At 44.6% G+C, this 16,832-nt stretch overlaps 1 protein-coding gene across 3 annotated transcripts in view; it reads left to right on the top strand.

Annotated features, from left to right (window-relative positions):
- SREBF2 (sterol regulatory element binding transcription factor 2) overlaps positions 1 to 16,832 on the top strand; it is a 63,255-nt gene that overhangs the window by 11,377 nt on the left and 35,046 nt on the right. For 2 of the 3 annotated variants that reach the window (XM_044300508.1, XM_044300507.1), the window contains exons 2-3: positions 14,792 to 15,172; positions 15,360 to 15,571. In XM_044300508.1, the coding sequence (XP_044156443.1) occupies positions 14,792 to 15,172; positions 15,360 to 15,571 (593 nt within the window). The remainder of the gene's footprint in view (positions 1 to 14,791; positions 15,173 to 15,359; positions 15,572 to 16,832) is intronic. The other variant, XM_044300510.1, reaches the window with a different exon arrangement.

The following is a 16,832-nucleotide window of genomic DNA, read 5'->3' as shown; positions in this document are numbered from 1 at the left end:
TCGTTCCTGATGTCGTCTGGAATGTTATTTGCCTTTTTCCATATTAGGCGTTATTGTATTATGGTAATACATTATCTCCATGTAATCTGCCTTTATCTGTGTTCAAGCAGCTCGCTTTCACATACTGTGACATGGCGCATATGACAGCTTAATGTGACCACATTAATCTGAAGTGCGTTTTAGGGTATTATTGCATTAATTTTTTTTATTGCACTACATTTAGGCGAAAATGGCCATGAGCAGTGACTATTAAAATAGTCAGGGCCTTCTTGGGTTTGGTCAGCGGCTCTGTCGCATGATATCTGTCATTATAGAAACAGTGCTCATTAAATGCTATGTATACAGCCTTCCAGTAGACACACAAATCAGTTGTCTAGTCTCCAGCTTATTTGTGTTTTTAAAGTAGTACAACATAAAGCGAGTTAAAGGTAATCTGTCAGCAGTTTTGACTATGCAAAACTTCAGATGGTGCTCTATAGGAGAGCAGTACAAACATAGCTTTTTGTGGAGCTTTTATTTTCAGGAGTAGTGTTAATATGAACTTTTAGACTGAATGAAATGTTGTACGCTAGGTTCACACTCGTATTAGGAGATCCGGCAGCCTGTTCAAACATTAAAACAGGCCATTGGCTGGACAATAAAACACTGCGATATGTGTCTGACTGAAACCCAGCATTTATGATGGAAATCAGCCGGATCCCATTTTAGTCTATGGGGATCCAGCGGTGAACGGCTGTATATGCCAATGCCAGATATGGTGAACTCCGACAGATTGCCCCCTTCTGGAACAGCCCTCCGATTTCCAACACTGATGTAAACGTACCCTTAGCTCCCCCTTTCCCAAGCTTCATCTAAGGCTTCTCATCCGACCAGTAAGTATCCTACTCTGTACTGATGAGGGCAAGAACCCTGAAACTGTGCTGTCGACAGATGAGGTCTTTGGTTTGGGTTATTTTGTATACTTTTTATCCATGGAGTATTGATTGATAAACAAGTCTCCATAGAGAGCAGTGTCGCCTCAGCTGCTCATTAGGGTAGAAGGTCATATGAGCCCTCCATCATTTTGCATTCTGTACATCTCCAGCTACAGGAGCCATGTAATGAGCCTGGCGTGTAATTTTGCTATAAATGTCTGAGATGCTCCTAAATCTGTACTGTAATATGTCCCTGATCTGTTGTGTATGTGAGCTGTGGTGTGTGTGCTACTGACCTAATAGTGTTTCCCTGCATTTGTTGCATGCCCTGAACTGATTGTGCAGTATGTAACCTAGCATTTCCGTGAAACGTAGGTCACCTTCAGATGTGACGGTGTAGTTAATACATGGCAACAACTCCGACTCGTATGCTAAGTGCAGTGCTGTATTGACCTGTACACTGGCACACAGGGGGCATACCGGTCCCTATTATAGACGTTTGCCAACGTATGCTGTTCCCAGTAGGCACCTGGTCTTCCTACAGAATCAGGGCCTCCATAATGCAGAATTGTCTGCCACAGTTTATTCCATTTCCTTGTGGGTTCCAACAGAATCTGCAAAAAAAATCACCTTTGTTTGCCGCTGTATATAATCTCAAGACACACAGGGGTGCAGCATGTACATATGCATCGCAGATCACGAATACGGCTGTGTTCTCTCAGGCGATAAGCTGCTGCCAGCGGCGTCCGGTGATTACTTATTCACCTTTCCACATTTCACCAACACATTTTGTATGTGTTATGTTTTTTTTTTTTTGCGGACCCATTGACTTGAATGGAGCCACGGAACGTGATTTGCGGGCAATAATAGGACATGTTCTATCTCTCAACGGAACGGAAATATGGAAACGGAATGTACTCCGTATGCATTCAGTTTTTTGGGGGGCGGAACCATTGAAATGAACGGTTCCATATACGGAACGCAAATAAAAGTCTCACAAACGGAAAAATAAACGGTTATGTGAAAGAGGCCTTACAAGTACAAACATCATTGAAGGTTATAATTAATCCAACTATGAATCAGATAATTGGTCTTAAAAAGGTTGAACTTGACCTGTATATTTCTCACCCTGTGTAACTATGAGTTGTATAGTCTCATGAGCAGTAGTGATAGGGATGTAGAACCCTGGAGACCAGCTACTGTCCAAATACAGGTACACACACATTAGCCACAGGTATGCCTCAGCCATCAAGATGCTGGGGGTGACGGGCGCCTTCCCATGGTGCATCAGGGGTTAAATGGTTATGTTTCTTTCATCCCAGATGTTACTGCAGGAGTGTGGCTGTCAATCCCTACTGGTCTCATGGGCACATTACATCCTGCCAATGACTTACATGTACATCATGGGACTTAAAGGGGTTGTCAAAGTTATATTGATTGATGACCAATCCTCAGGATAGGTCATCAATATCAGATCGGCTGGGGTCTGGCACCCGGCACCCCCGCCGATCAGCTGTTTTGAAGAGAAGGTTCGCGCTGTGCCAGAGCTGCCTCCCCTTCCCTGTTTACCTTCTAGCGGTTGCATCTGCAGCGGTGGGCAGGTATAATTACACCCAAGCTGTCCCATTCATTTCCATGGTACGGATCGCTGTATAGAAGGGATTAGCCATCTCAGTTTGCCAATATGTATGTTTAGGTCATTGTAGCATATACTTCATTGCTATAGGAATGTAAATGAGTGATCCTTTTTAATGGCCCTCTGACATTAAAAAGATGGGGCTCACCCTTTGTCATCCTGATCCTCCTAAAGGGGTAGTTGAAATGATCAGCGCTGTTACCAAATATGCCAAAGTGAGCGCTGGGCACCGCAATGAAACCTGGATGCAGGAAGTTCCCTTCCTCTATTCAGGACATTGCCATGGAAAGCCATGATGGTTTGATGACCTCACAGGCTTCCAGCCATCTGATAGGGCAAGGAAGAACATGGTCTGCATTCTCTGAGCAATCTTCTGTTAGGACCTCATGCACCCAAACATGTGTCGGCCGGGCCTGTGCTGCGGACCGCAATGTAGAGCACCAACCGCAGGGCTGCCGCACGTGGACGCGCACCCATTCACTTGAACGGGGTCCGCGATCCACATCTGGTTTCCAAGTGGTACCTTGGAAACCGAACCAGAGTTCGGGAAATGGTTTTTTTACAGTAGAAATTAATTTCTGAACATATTACCCGAAGTCCCGCGAAACTTCGCGATGTAATAACTTCTGCTCATAGAAGACAGTACATTCTAATACTGTACGGAGCGCTCGCCCCAAAGTTTTATGCAAATCAACTGGATGTTTCATCCGAAGTAGATTCGCTCATCCCTAGTTGTAACCAGGTCAAAGTGCACATATTTGGTATTGTTTGCACGAGTGAGTGCAGGGATGATTTTGTAGCTAGTTACATTAAATAGTCATTTTCTTGTATACCGCTACATAAAATGAAAAGATACCAGTTCTCTCTGGGTACCACATTAAAGGGAATTTGTCACCAGTTTTATGGTGTCCTAACTAAGGGCAACATAAACTAGTGACAGATCCCCTTAGCAAAATGCTGAGTTACGTTCTTTAATTGACCCAGACATTTTGTTAAAGTATTGAACAGATCCAGTGTATAATGAGTCCAGAGCCAGAAGCTCCTGAATATCAGGACCTAGCAGCATAAAGCGTGACGCATCCCCTTTAAAGCCTGATCTGTGCTCCCAAGAAAATGCTTAGAATGCCCAAAAGGTGACATTTTTATTAGGGATCGACTGATTGGAGTTACCGATATTCATGATTTTCAAAATTATTGGCATCTAACCTTGACGATAATGCGTCCAGCACGCTATCACAGAACATGAGCGCGCTGCTGTCGGCGCGCTCATGTTCCCTCAGCAACACCTCCCCCCTGTGCCGTACTGCCAATGAGGAGAGACGGGAGGTGGAGGGGCGGGCGCACTGCGCCACCTGTGATAATTAACGTCCAGCCGATATGACAAGAAGCAGCGATCAACCGCAGTTAACCCCTCCAGGTGCCACAGCTTAGGGGTTAACCGCTGATTGCAGCTCCCTGTCAGAGGCAGGGTGCCGGCTGCATGATTCTGCCGCCGACACACCCGCCTCCTGTATATAACGTTAATTATCATTGGTGGCGCAGTGCGCTCTCCCCAGTATTAAATGCACTGGTGGCGCAGTGCGCCCTCCCCCACCCCCCCAGTTTTAAAATCATTGGTTGCGCAGTGGCCACAGGGTCCCCTCCTCTTCATTCATTGGTGGTGCAGTGGCAGCTTCTGATCAGAGCCCCAGCAGTGTAATCCTGGGGCTCCGATCGGTTACCATGGCAGCCAGGACGCTACTGAAGCCCTGGCTGCCATGGTAACCTCCCTGCTGATGTGTGCACTATTAGGGTGAATAGGACAAGGGATCAAAAGATCCCAGGTTCTAGCCCCTAAGGGGGGAAATATTTATGAAATAAAAAGTTAAAATTTAAATATTTTAAGTATAAATCACTCCCTTTTCCCAAATTTACATAATTTTTTTATAAACAATAAACATATAACATATTGCCACATCCGAAAAGTCTAAACTATTTAAATAAAAAGTGACGAACGCAGTAACAGAAATTTATTTTTATTTTTTTATGAAAATGCACAGAATATCGGTATAAGTTATCGGCTATCGGCCTGAAAGTTCACAGGTTATCGGTATCTGCTCTAAATAATCTATATTGTTCGATCCCTAATTTTATGTAACTTTGAAAGGCATTAGTCTTCAAAGGGTTAGTGTTTCTTAGAGCACCAGTTTGCAGTTTAGATTTCGGCCATGTTCACATCACGTTTCATCATCCATTTTCTATTTAACAGATACACTAAACATATACGAGTGGATGTCAACGGAAGGGCGTCTGTTTTACAGAGACTTCAATGTTAAAAAAGAACAGTCTATCACGGTACAGTTGGAGCGTACTGCACTTCTATGTCTGCCAAAAATTAAAAGGACAGTGACGAGCCTATAAAATAGGTGTCCTTCCGTACATATTCATAGCCCGATCTGCTAAGCAGATGGTAGAAGTGTGATGTGAACGCAGCCTTAGGTGTAATCTAAAGTATCCGTGCATTTACTGTACAAATACTTCATGAATTATTGTGTAGCCTTTGTTGACCCAGAGCTACATTCACAAACAGATGACAACTGCTCTTTATCTTGCAAGGATGCAGAGGTATCGGCGTATATTGTAGATGTTCATTAGGCTGGCAGCTCGGGGCATGTACCTTCTTCATCTGTTTTTTTTTCCCCTTCCTTGAATAGTTTATAGGGGCGTTTTTTATTTATTTATTTAAATCACTGATTCTGATTACTCTGTTTTGTGTCCTATGCTGCCTTTTTTTTTTTTTTTTTTTTAAAGGAGACCCCAGCCTAATATAAATGATGACGAGGGGGAGAGCCCCCTCCGTACATACGGTCAAAGACAGAGCCCAGAGCAGTGTCATCTCGCTTCATCTTATTAGGCTGTGTTCAAACAACTAAAATACATAGCGTATTGCCTTGTGTAAAATTGCAGTTCTATACGGAGTTAGGGCTCATGCACACGAATGTCTTTTTGTCTGTTCCGTGTTTTTTTTTTTTTTTCCTGGCCCGTATGCAGAACCATTCATTTCAGTGGGGCAGCGGAAAAAAACTGAAAAGACTCTGTGTGCATTCTGTATCTGTATGTCCGCACTCCATTCTGCAAAGTGATAGAACATGTTCTTTTCTTGTCCGTTTGGCCGACAAGGACAGGCATTGTTACAATGGATCAGCAGAAAAACAGATGTAACACAGACGTCACGCAGATGTAATCCATTTTGTTTGTGGATCCGTGTTTTGCGGACCATGAAGAGCTTTCATCAATTTTTTTTTATTGAAAAATATCACACCTTAGTGCACATCAGAGATAAGCGAAGCAACTTCGAATGCTACATCAGAAGTCAGTTCTCTAAAAAAAAAAAAAAAAAAAAAAAAGTTATAATAGTGTACGGAGATTAATCTCCATATAGTATTAGAATGTATGTTCTAAGGTACCATTCAGAACCAAAGCCGAGTTTGGTTCCATGTTTTTAAGTTAAGTGTTTTTTCACTGTAACAATCAATTACCGAAGTCTGGTGTGACTTTGTGAATAACTTACTTTGGCTCATTGGAGCCCATACATTTTAATACCATATGGAGACGAATCTCTGTACAGTATCACAAGTTTTTTAGCAAAGTGGCTTTGGATGTAGCATCCGAAGCTCGCTTCTCTCATCTCTAGTGCACATGATCTTTTCTTACGGAGCTGATTTCACGAATGCTGGCATATTACTTCTCTCAAGTGTATTTAAGCCGTGTTACCACATTGAAGTCAATGGGGAAGGGCTAAAATGTGTTATTTGCAGTATTTAGTGGCATTTTCACTGCCAGAAGCACGCTTTTCTCAGAGAAAGATCCGTCTTCTTATCGCCTCTCTTTTCTCACATATATTTTGCCCGTGTGGACATAGCTTAAATGGGTTCTCCGGGAATTAGGAAAGTAAAAATACTTAAAGTGAACCTGTCACCTCCCAAAATCATCCCAAGCTGCCAGCAGAGTCTTTCTGATGATGCCTTTCTTCCTGAAGGCAGATGCAGCAAAAGTACTGAAAACATTGTTTAACCCCTGCCTGCACGCTTCTCCACACATGTTTGAAGTCAAGGAGGCAGTGGCCTCCTTGCTTAAAGTCTTGGTAACCGTGCCCCCTTCCCTGCCACTTCCCTGTGACTGACAGCCGGCAGTTTGGCTGGCTTTGCCGAACTCTCTGCATAAGCACTGTCAGTCACAGCGAAGAGGCAGGGAAGGGGGCACGGTTACCGTGACTTGAAGCAAGGAAGCCGCTGTCCTCTCGACTTCAAGCTTGTGTGGAGAAGCGCGCAGGCAGGGGATAAAACGTTTTCAGTACTTTTGCTGCTTCTGCCTTCAGGAAGAAAGGCATCATCAGAAACGCTGCTGGCTACACGCAGGTACTGCTGGCGGCTTGGGATGGTTTTGTGAGGTGACAGGTTCCCTTTAAATATTACTTTATTATAAATATATTCCCAAATGCCTTTCGTTAGTTATAATGGCTCGTTTTGTCTGCGGAGCGATCGTTGGGAGAAATAAAATCGCTGTCATCCTATTAGTACACTCAAAACCTGTCCTACTCACACAGCAGGACAAGTTACTTCACAACACTGAGGTAAAGAGCTGCCTCATCCCCCTCTCCTACTTGTCTGGGATTATGACTCTGAATACAGATGATAAGATCTTCAGCTGAATCTCTGTAGGAATGGCATTAATGAGAAGACATGAAGCACACAGAAGACAAACAGGACAGACTGTGGTAATGGAGACTGCATACAAGAGCTGCTGCTCATTACTGTATCCCCACCTCCTCTCTGTACTTTGTCTCCTCATGAACTTCATTTCTACAGAGATTCATATTAACTACTGTATTCAGGATCTTAATCCCTGACAAGCAGAGCAGAGAGGAGGATGAGGCAGCTCTTTAGCTCATTGCTCTGAGGTAACTTGTCTTGCTGTGTGATTAGGACAGGTTTTATGTGTACTAATAGGACGGCGGCCATTTTATTTCCCCTAATGATTGCTCCCCATACAAAACAAGCCATTATAACTAATGAAAGGTATTTGGGAATATATTTATAATAAAATAGTGAATGTGGCGCACAGGACTCACTAAGACCAAACAGAGGTGCACTCAGAAAAAGAGGACTCTCCCTATCCCCTTGAATTTGGATATGTGAAACAAAAAGAACCTGGACACTCTCAAGGTATCCGGACCATAAAGAATTTATTGACACATAAAAAAACATTAATTAAAATATCAATATGCCCTTCCCATACTATATAATAAGGACATCCTAATAAAGACTCCTAATCAACAAGAATTAATATTATCAGAATAAATAGTGCGTAAAATATATGTGGAAGCAATAGCAAGGTCCAGTAGATAAACAAAGATAATGTCAATGAGGTGAATGGTGGATGGGTTCCAATATTAAATAGTCCCAAGTATAAATGATACTGTAAAAACGTCCTGGAATAAAACAGATGGGTACTCCTGGTATAATGCCACAAAGAATGTTCGGTATGCCCAGTAGAAACAATGTATAAAAACAGAGGTAGCGGCGTCTCACTATATGAAATTGCCAGCGGCGTCCCACTGGAAAAACTTTCACTGTAATCGTTGTGAAAGCCTGCCGAAGAAAATGGAACGGTCTTACCGTATCGATGAATGTCCCACAACCGCTCAGCTGGATGGTCCTGTACTTGTAGGACCAGTATTCACGAGCGTTATTCGTCCCCACTCTCCCACGCTGGTAGTTTGTTTGACACGTGCAGCTAGACTCTGGCTTGTATTGCTGGTCTTGCGCTGTATAGTTCAGAGTCTAGCTGCACGTGTCAAACAAACTACCAGCGTGGGAGAGTGGGGACGAATAACGCTCGTGAATACTGGTCCTACAAGTACAGGACCATCCAGCTGAGCGGTTGTGGGATATTCATTGATACGGTAAGACTGTTCCATTTTCTTCGGCAGGCTTTCAAAACGATTACAGGGAAAGTTTTTCCAGTGGGATGCCGCTGGCAATTTCATATAGCGGGACGCCGCTACCTCTGTTTATATCAGGGCTTCGGAGTCGGAGGCAATTTTGGGTACCTGGAGTCGGAGTCAGCAAAAAACGAACTGACTCCGACCCCTACTAGATTTAAATTGAAATAAAAATAAAAAAAAGCAAGTTTAAATGTCCCAATTCACAAAAAGTTATAATTAATTGCCGTATTTTTCGCCCTATAAGACGCACCTAGGTTTTTGAGGAGGAAAATAAGAAAAAAAAATTTAACCAAAAGGTGTGCTTTTGGTGGGTTTTGAACTAATGGTGGTCTGTGGATGACACTGTTATGGGGGGGATCATTGTGGGGGCATCTGTGGATGACACATATATAGCATCTTATCTTATGTGTCATCCACAGATTCCCCCCCCCCCCCCCCCCCCATAACAGTGTCCCTGTGCAGTGACTGGGGGCCGGCATCTGTTTCTGTAATGGCAGCGGGGCCCGGTGCCTGCTTCATTCATAAAGTGGGCGGAGTAGGCGTGTGACGTAATGAGCTACGCTACGAGCGCCCGCCTGGCCTCCTGACTGCCAAGAAGATTTTAAGATGATTGGAATACTTTAACAATACCCACAAGTTAGATATGATTACCGTATACTACAGTGAGCGGGGCCTGGTGTAGTAGAATACAGTGACTGCAGCGGGCCCCTCTGCCATTACAGAAACAGATGCCGGCCCCCAGCCCCTCCTCCCTCTCAGCCTATTCACCGGACGGTCGTAGCATTCGCCCCATAAGATGCACTGCTATTTTCCCCCCACTTTTGCAAAAAATACGGTACTTCTCTACTGTAAGAATAAAGGCCAATGCATGCAGTGCGTCATGTTACCGCAAAACGAACACGTTAAGTGACCATGAAGAAGCATGCTTTTCATATGCTTCACTATATGGCACGCAACGCACAGTTAAAGGGGTTGTGACATACCCTTATTTTCACCCCGGCAGCCCTCCTGAGCCTGGCATCGGAGCATCTCATGCTCCGATGCACTCCCGTGCCCTGCGCTAGATCGCGCAGGGCACAGGCTCTTGTGTTTTCAATAACACACTGCCGGGCGGTAACTTCCGCCCAGCGGTGTGTTCGGTGACGTCACCGGCTCTGAGGGGCGGGCTTTAGCTCTGCCCTAGCCGTTTTACTGGCTAGGGCAGAGCCAAATCCCGCCCATCAGTGCCGGTGACGTCACCGGGCTGCCTGTTAGCCCCATAGAGAGCCCCGGTACGTCACCGGTACTCAGAAAAATGCCTTTGCCCTGCGCGATTTAGCGCAGGGCAAAGGAGAGCATCGGAGCATGAACTGCTCTGATGCTCATGTCAGGGGGGCTGCCTGGGTGAAAATGGAGGTATGTCCAGGTTCAGCTCTGAACCTGGACAACCCCTTTAAAGGGTTTCTACCACTTTGATTTCACATAATTAGGTGTCAGACACTAGCGATCCGCTAGTGTCTGCTCTGCCAAACTATCCTGCTATAATAGCTTTTGGGGCAGCCGTTTACCTAAAAAAAAAACTTATATTGATATGTTAATGACCCTCTAGGTGCTATGGGGGCGTCATTAGCACCTAGAGGATCGGTCTACCTTCTCAAGATGCCGCCGCCCAGCGCCTCCCTCCAGCCCGCCCATCTGCTTCGGAATGCGATCAAACGGACGACTTCACGCGCGTGCGCCGTGCGCGGCAGTATTCGGCGCATGCGCAGTGAATGTCCGACCGCTTCCCTGCTCAGACATCTCCACTGCGCCTGCGCCGATGGAGCGCTATGACGTCATCGGCGCAGGCGCAGTGGAGATGTCTGAACAGGGAAGCGGTCGGACATTCACTGTGCATGCGCCGAATACAGCCGCGCACGGCGCATGCGCGTGAAGTCGTCCGTTTGATCGCATTCCGAAGCAGATGGGCGGGCTGGAGGGAGGCGCTGGGCGGCGGCATCTTGAGAAGGTAGATCGATCCTCTAGGTGCTAATGACGCCCCCATAGCACCTAGAGGGTCATTAACATATCAATATAAGTTCTTTTTTTTAGGTAAACGGCTGCCCCAAAAGCTATTATAGCAGGATAGTTTGGCAGAGCAGACACTAGCGGATTGCTAGTGTCTGACACCTAATTATGTGAAATCAAAGTGGTAGAAACCCTTTAAGGAGCGGCAATACTTATACTTTCCATTGTGTTGTGTTCCGCTGTTACAGGGGACGCAGCGACCATGGTTATCCTCGCCTCTCACTGATAACTGATCAAGTAAATGTGTTTTTTGCAGGACTAGACACTTGTATAAGTGAAGGGAATGGATAGTCAATAGTTCAAGACTGAAGCTGTAAACCATTTGAAAAACTGCTGTCATTCAGCTAAGGCTATAAAAACTTGTAAACTCGATTGTTAGCTGAAACTTTAAACATGACTATGGGATTCTACTGGGGAAATCATGTTTTACAATAAATGCCCCTTCCTGGATCCTCCCACTGCCCTGTCTTCAGCAGAAGATCAGCACACAAAGGAGAAGGCAGCAGCTTCCTAGCCAGTAGTTCTGTGGTAATGACATTCGTATATTAAATACAAAGGAGTCGGACCATTTATCTACCGACTCCACAGCCCTGGTTTATATACATTGTTTCTACTGGGCATACAGGGCATTCTTTGTGGCATTATATCTGTTTTATTCCAGGACGTTTTTACAGTATTATTTATACTTGGGACTATTTAATATTGGAACCCATTCACCTCATTGACATTATCTTTGTTTATCTACTGGACCTTGCTATTGCTTCCACATATATTTTACACACTATTTATTCTGTATTCTAGTATGGGAAGCGCATATTGATATTTTAATTAATGTATTTTATATTTATTATAAAGTTGTATTTAAGTATTTTCATTTCCTTCATTCCTGGACAACCCCTTTAAAGTGCGCCTTCTGGGGGGTCACTTATGAAAACAGATTGATCAGTTTTGTGGTGGAAAAATGTCACTTTAGTCATGGCACCTGCGACATTTTGTGATCCTCGCCACTTTTCACAGTGGTCTATATTTAAGAGCTAAAAGTGAGATTAGACCTGGATTATGGCACATTTACTATGTGTAACTTTTGCGAAAGTCTGAAAAAAAAGTTGCAACCTATGCCAGGAGACCCCCTGGTGTACTTCATAAATTTAGTGCAGGCACAAAAAGCAACAATAGATTTAAAACTGACATAAGGACAACATTAAATGATAAATGACCCCCTCCTCTGTGTTTCCATAATGAAGAGCGCTGCTAGAGACCTCTGCCCACTAGAATTAGTTCTGAGACAGTTGTCTCTGCCATGCACACAGAGACAGTCTGTGCGCTCCCCTTTAAGGCGCCTTCACACTGTGACGATTTTGTTGCATCATTTTCTACAATTTAAAATCAGTTCCATTCCTCTGAAAGGGGCGACGAGCACCTGGTGTTTCTGCAAGCCCCATTCAGGTGAATGGAACTGATTTTCAGCCAAGGAAAACGCTGCAACAAAATCTGCAAAATGTACATCTTTATATTAGTAAGCCTAAAGCCTCATGCAATTTCTGTATTTCAGTCCACAAAATACAGATACCTTTCATGTGCGCTCCGCATTTGTCTTGCTCCCATCACTGAAAAGACCTGTTCTCCTCCACAGTACAGACAAGAATAGGATCTATGTTCTATAATTTGTGGAACGGCCACACCGATCCACAAAAAGTACGGATGTGTGCGTGGCCCCATAGGAATGAATCTGTGAAAAATGCGGATGACATATGGCTAAAAAATGTTGTGTGCTTTAAGCGTTGGCTGCCTCTGCCTACAGGATGATTTATTATTAATTGGGTTTTCCAAGTTACGGTATTTAAAAGAGCCCCAAGTGCCACTGTCCTCAGTGGTATATCACACAAGACCGCAGAGGCCAGTGCTTGGTTGCAGCAGTCACATAGGGTATATGGCACATCCCCACTGCAGTCATGTAAACATCCAGTGGAATGCACTGGAAATACAGGAGCATTACCGGTGATTAGAGCTTCATCTTTTTATTTTATTACCTCTAATGGCTCGTGGGGATGTTTTTAGAGAACATGGACAGTCCCTTTCAGTGATTTGTACTCGTCTTGTGATGTAAAAAAGCACCATGTAATATTTGCCCAGTCATATGTGACTTTTCTCTCCTTCCACAACTTTTGGAAAGTGGTAAGGTTAGCCTATCACATCTACTGATCTAACACTCCTCCATTCACTCCCCCCCTCTTAGAGCTCATGCACACGACCGTATGTATTTTGCGGTCCGCAAAAGATACGGATGACATCCGTGTGCATTCTGTATTTTGCGGAACGGAACAGCTTGCCCTAATGGAACATTCCTATCCTTGACCGTAATGTGGACATACTGAAACGGAATACACACGGAGTAACTTCCGTTTTTTTTTTTTTTTTTTTGGGGTGGACCAATTGAAATAAACGGTTCAACATATGGTCCACAAAAAGAACGGAAAGAAAATACGTGTATTATCCCTTAACCTGATCCATCTCCAGATATCCACCCCCACCCTGTGCACTCAGAAGCACTACAGATATAGGCTGGTGACAGCTCATGCGGCCTTATATCTGTCCCCTATTGTGTTAAGATGGCCGGACCATGGCACAAATCAAGCACTTGTTACCTTTTGTCTCACCGCTATCTCCTTATAGATTGTAAGCTCTTGTGAGCAGGCCCTCATTCCTCTTATTTTAATTGTTGACCTGTTTGTTGTTATGTAATTAATGACTGATTGTAAAGCTCTGCAGAATATATTGGCGCTATATTAATAAAGTTGATTATTACTATATTAAGCTGTTCCATAAATCGGTGCCTGTTTATAGCATGCATAGATTTCATTTTCTGTCTTTAAAGAGTACCTGTCACCTCTACTGACGTGTGTGTTTTAGTAACTACTCGCATAACAATTCTGGAGCATTTCTTCGCCATTAATTTATTATTCCTACTAGAAGTTTATGAATGAGCCAGTTGGCACCGTCTTAGGCTACTTTCACACTTGCGTTCAGAGCGGATCCGTCTGAGACGGATCCGCTCACATAATGCAGACAATGGATCCGTTCAGAACGGATCCGTCTGCATTATATTGTAAAAAAAATTCTAAGTGTGAAAGTAGCCGCAGACGGATCCGTCCAGACTTTACATTGAAAGTCAATGGGGGACGGATCCGTTTGAAAATTGAGCCATAGTGTGTCAAATTCAAACGGATCCGTCCCCATTGACTTACATTGTAAGTCTGGATGGATCCGTTTGCCTCCGCATGGCCAGGCGGACACCCGAACGCTGCAAGCAGCGTTCAGGTGTCCGGCTGCTGAGCGGAGTGGAGCCCAAACGCTGCCAGACTGATGCATTCTGAGCGGATCCGCATCCACTCAGAATGCATTGGGGCAGTACGGATCCGTTCGGGGCCGCTTGTGAGAGCTTTCAAACGGAACTCACAAGCGGAGCCCCGAACGCAAATGTGAAAGTAGCCTTATACTGGCAGCACTGATTGAAAGTGTCAGACTGTGTAGGGACACACCCAATTGAAAGCGACGTTCACTTCCTGGATTCGGCTGGGCTTGATTGACGTCTTCTCCCGGCCGGGCTATGTCCTGACCGCGCACGCCGCCGCGCATGCGCCATGGTGACTTATTCCTGGCCTGTATAGTACAGAGCCGGCGTGCGCGTTCGCGGCTCTGTACTATACTGGCCCGGAAGACCTCATCATGGCGCATGCGCGGCGGCGTGCGCCTTCAGGACATAGCCCGGCCGGGAGAAAATCTTCAGTCTTCTGCGCAAGTGCGGCCTGGCGGGATTCGACAGGAGAGGTGTCCGTAACCAGGGGGGACGAAAGGCGACAATCAGGTAAGAGGGGACTTATTTTCTCAAAAAGGGTGGAAATTGGGTAATTAAATGTATTTGCAAAAAATGATCACTGTCAAATCATTAACAGATTTAACAGTGATCATTGTGATGGGAATTACCCCTTTAATTGCAGATTGCTGCCAATTCATTGATAAGAGTCTAGAAGGAATAATAGAGAAATGGCACAACTTAGTTATGTTTAAAAAAAAAATATATAAAAAATAAAATAAAAAGTTTCAGAGACACATGAAGTGGATTAGAAATTTCCAGCATGTACTGTAACTCAGATTACTTTACACTGGGTATAGAAGTGCTTCCTAATCTGTATTTCTTCTTTCTTGCAGAAATGCTTCAGTTTGTTAGCAATCAGGTGGGAGAATTCCCTGACCTTTTTGAAGATCAGTTGTGTTCCAGCTACCAGGGAAACACAGCGATGGACACTGGTTTACCCAAGACGTATAGCCCGACCCAGCCCCCGAACTACCAGATCCCAGCACCACAGCCTCAGACACCACAAGCAGTGGTGTCTGTCAAAAATCCTGTCCAGCACCCCATTCAGAGGACCACGCCTGTTCTTCAGCCTCGCCCTGTCATACAGTCCCCTCCGCAGCATCAGCTGCAGCAGCAGACGGTCATGCTGACGCCAGCCTTTAGCACAACCACCCAGACTCGATTTATACAGCAACCACTCATCTACCAAAATGCCGGCACTGCAAGTTTTCAAGGTGAGATTTGTAATATATGTTCATTTGTCATGTGGCACTCATAGCACACCGGTGAAAGCTGCATAATGGGGGTTACACGCTGCGGCTGCCAAATGTCGCTAACAACTGAATCGTGCAGCTGTTGGCCACAGCAGGCGATGTGCGGCAGCCCTATGGTAACTGGATTTTTTCTTCTTGATGTTCTTAGTGCTGCAGCCCCAAGTTTCGAGTTTGATGGCAACACAGCAGATGCAACCAGTGACCATCCAGCAACAGGTACAAACTGTCCAAGCCCAGAGGGTACTCACACAAACTGCCAACGGAACCATCCAAACCCTTAGTCCTGCCGCACAGGGCACAATCCAAACCCTGACTCCAGCTACTGTTCAGGCTGTTACTCCACAAGTGCAGCAAGTTCCTGTAAGATTCTCACTTCTCAAGTATATTTGTTTGCAATTGGACATCGTCTTTGCAAAGTATTCATGCGAAGTGTAGTTTACAATCTGTGTTTGTAAAAACTGAACACAATTCTAAAGACCTTGCCCCCCCCCCCCCCCCCCCCGTACATTTTTAGCTTGTAGACCTCCGCATTTCTAAAGATGTCTGCACCAAATGAATAAAGCATGATGTGCCCATGGCATGTCAGAAGTTTTAAAGATGCATAGCTAAAGGGGTTGTCTCAATTCAGCAAATAATACTATGTAGAGGAACTTATTACAAGCCACTTATTAATGTATGACCACCATCAGTGGTGGTCATGCTTGCATACGATAGGAAAAAACACCAGCCTATGTGAGCTCCCATGGTCCTTGCCAGCGCTTTTTCCTATAGTGTGCAAGCATGGCCACCACTGATGGATTGCAGGCTGGTCATAACCATGGAAATGAGCAGTGTATAATGTGATGGAAAAATGCATCCAGCCAGCAAAGGAAGCAATATGGCTAATTTTCTTGCATGACTTTTTCAGCCAGACCGGCCAGATATAGACCCTCTCAAATACTAAGCCAAACTTGGTTTCATGCCTCATTAACGAAGCCAAGTTCAGCTTTGTACTTTCATACATAAATTTATGCAAATAAACAAAGTGACACAGTGATAGAGGTGAGACAAAATAAGTCTTGTGATATTTGCTGAGCCGTCGGAAAAGACCTCTGCGGAGGGAATACATTTTACAGTAGGACGGAGCCAATATCCTTGACAATGTTTTTAAAAGAATCTGGTTCGGATACAGCAATCTGAATCCGATTCGCTCAACCCTAGAGGTTACATTCCTATTAAGCTCTGCCTCAGGCTTACTAGAAACATAATGATTTTACCATAAACTCTAGTGGTAAACCAGCACCTGGAACCCCCACACTCTGATGTTTCAGGCAGTCACCAGCGCCAGGCACTATGCAGTGAACAGACCTTTAAACAGAAGGCCCCGTCCACTGTGGAGTGTCCAGTTTCAGGATACTGGAACTTAGCTCCCAGAATGTCAGTGCCGAAAACCTACTGTATAGTTTCCACCACTGCTGGCCACCTGAATTAGCTGAATGGTGGGGTTTCTGCATGTCTGATCTCCACCGATCTCATATTAAAGATGTATCCTGCTGATAAGTCCTGAAAAAACCCTTTAAGATTTGCATATTTTACAAGACTGCTGCATTTAGCCATACATACAGTAGGTGGCAGTTTTTTG

Source organism: Bufo gargarizans, chromosome 7 (assembly GCF_014858855.1).
Source record: "Bufo gargarizans isolate SCDJY-AF-19 chromosome 7, ASM1485885v1, whole genome shotgun sequence".
NCBI lineage: Eukaryota > Metazoa > Chordata > Amphibia > Anura > Bufonidae > Bufo > Bufo gargarizans.
This window is presented reverse-complemented; position numbering and strand designations above follow the sequence as displayed.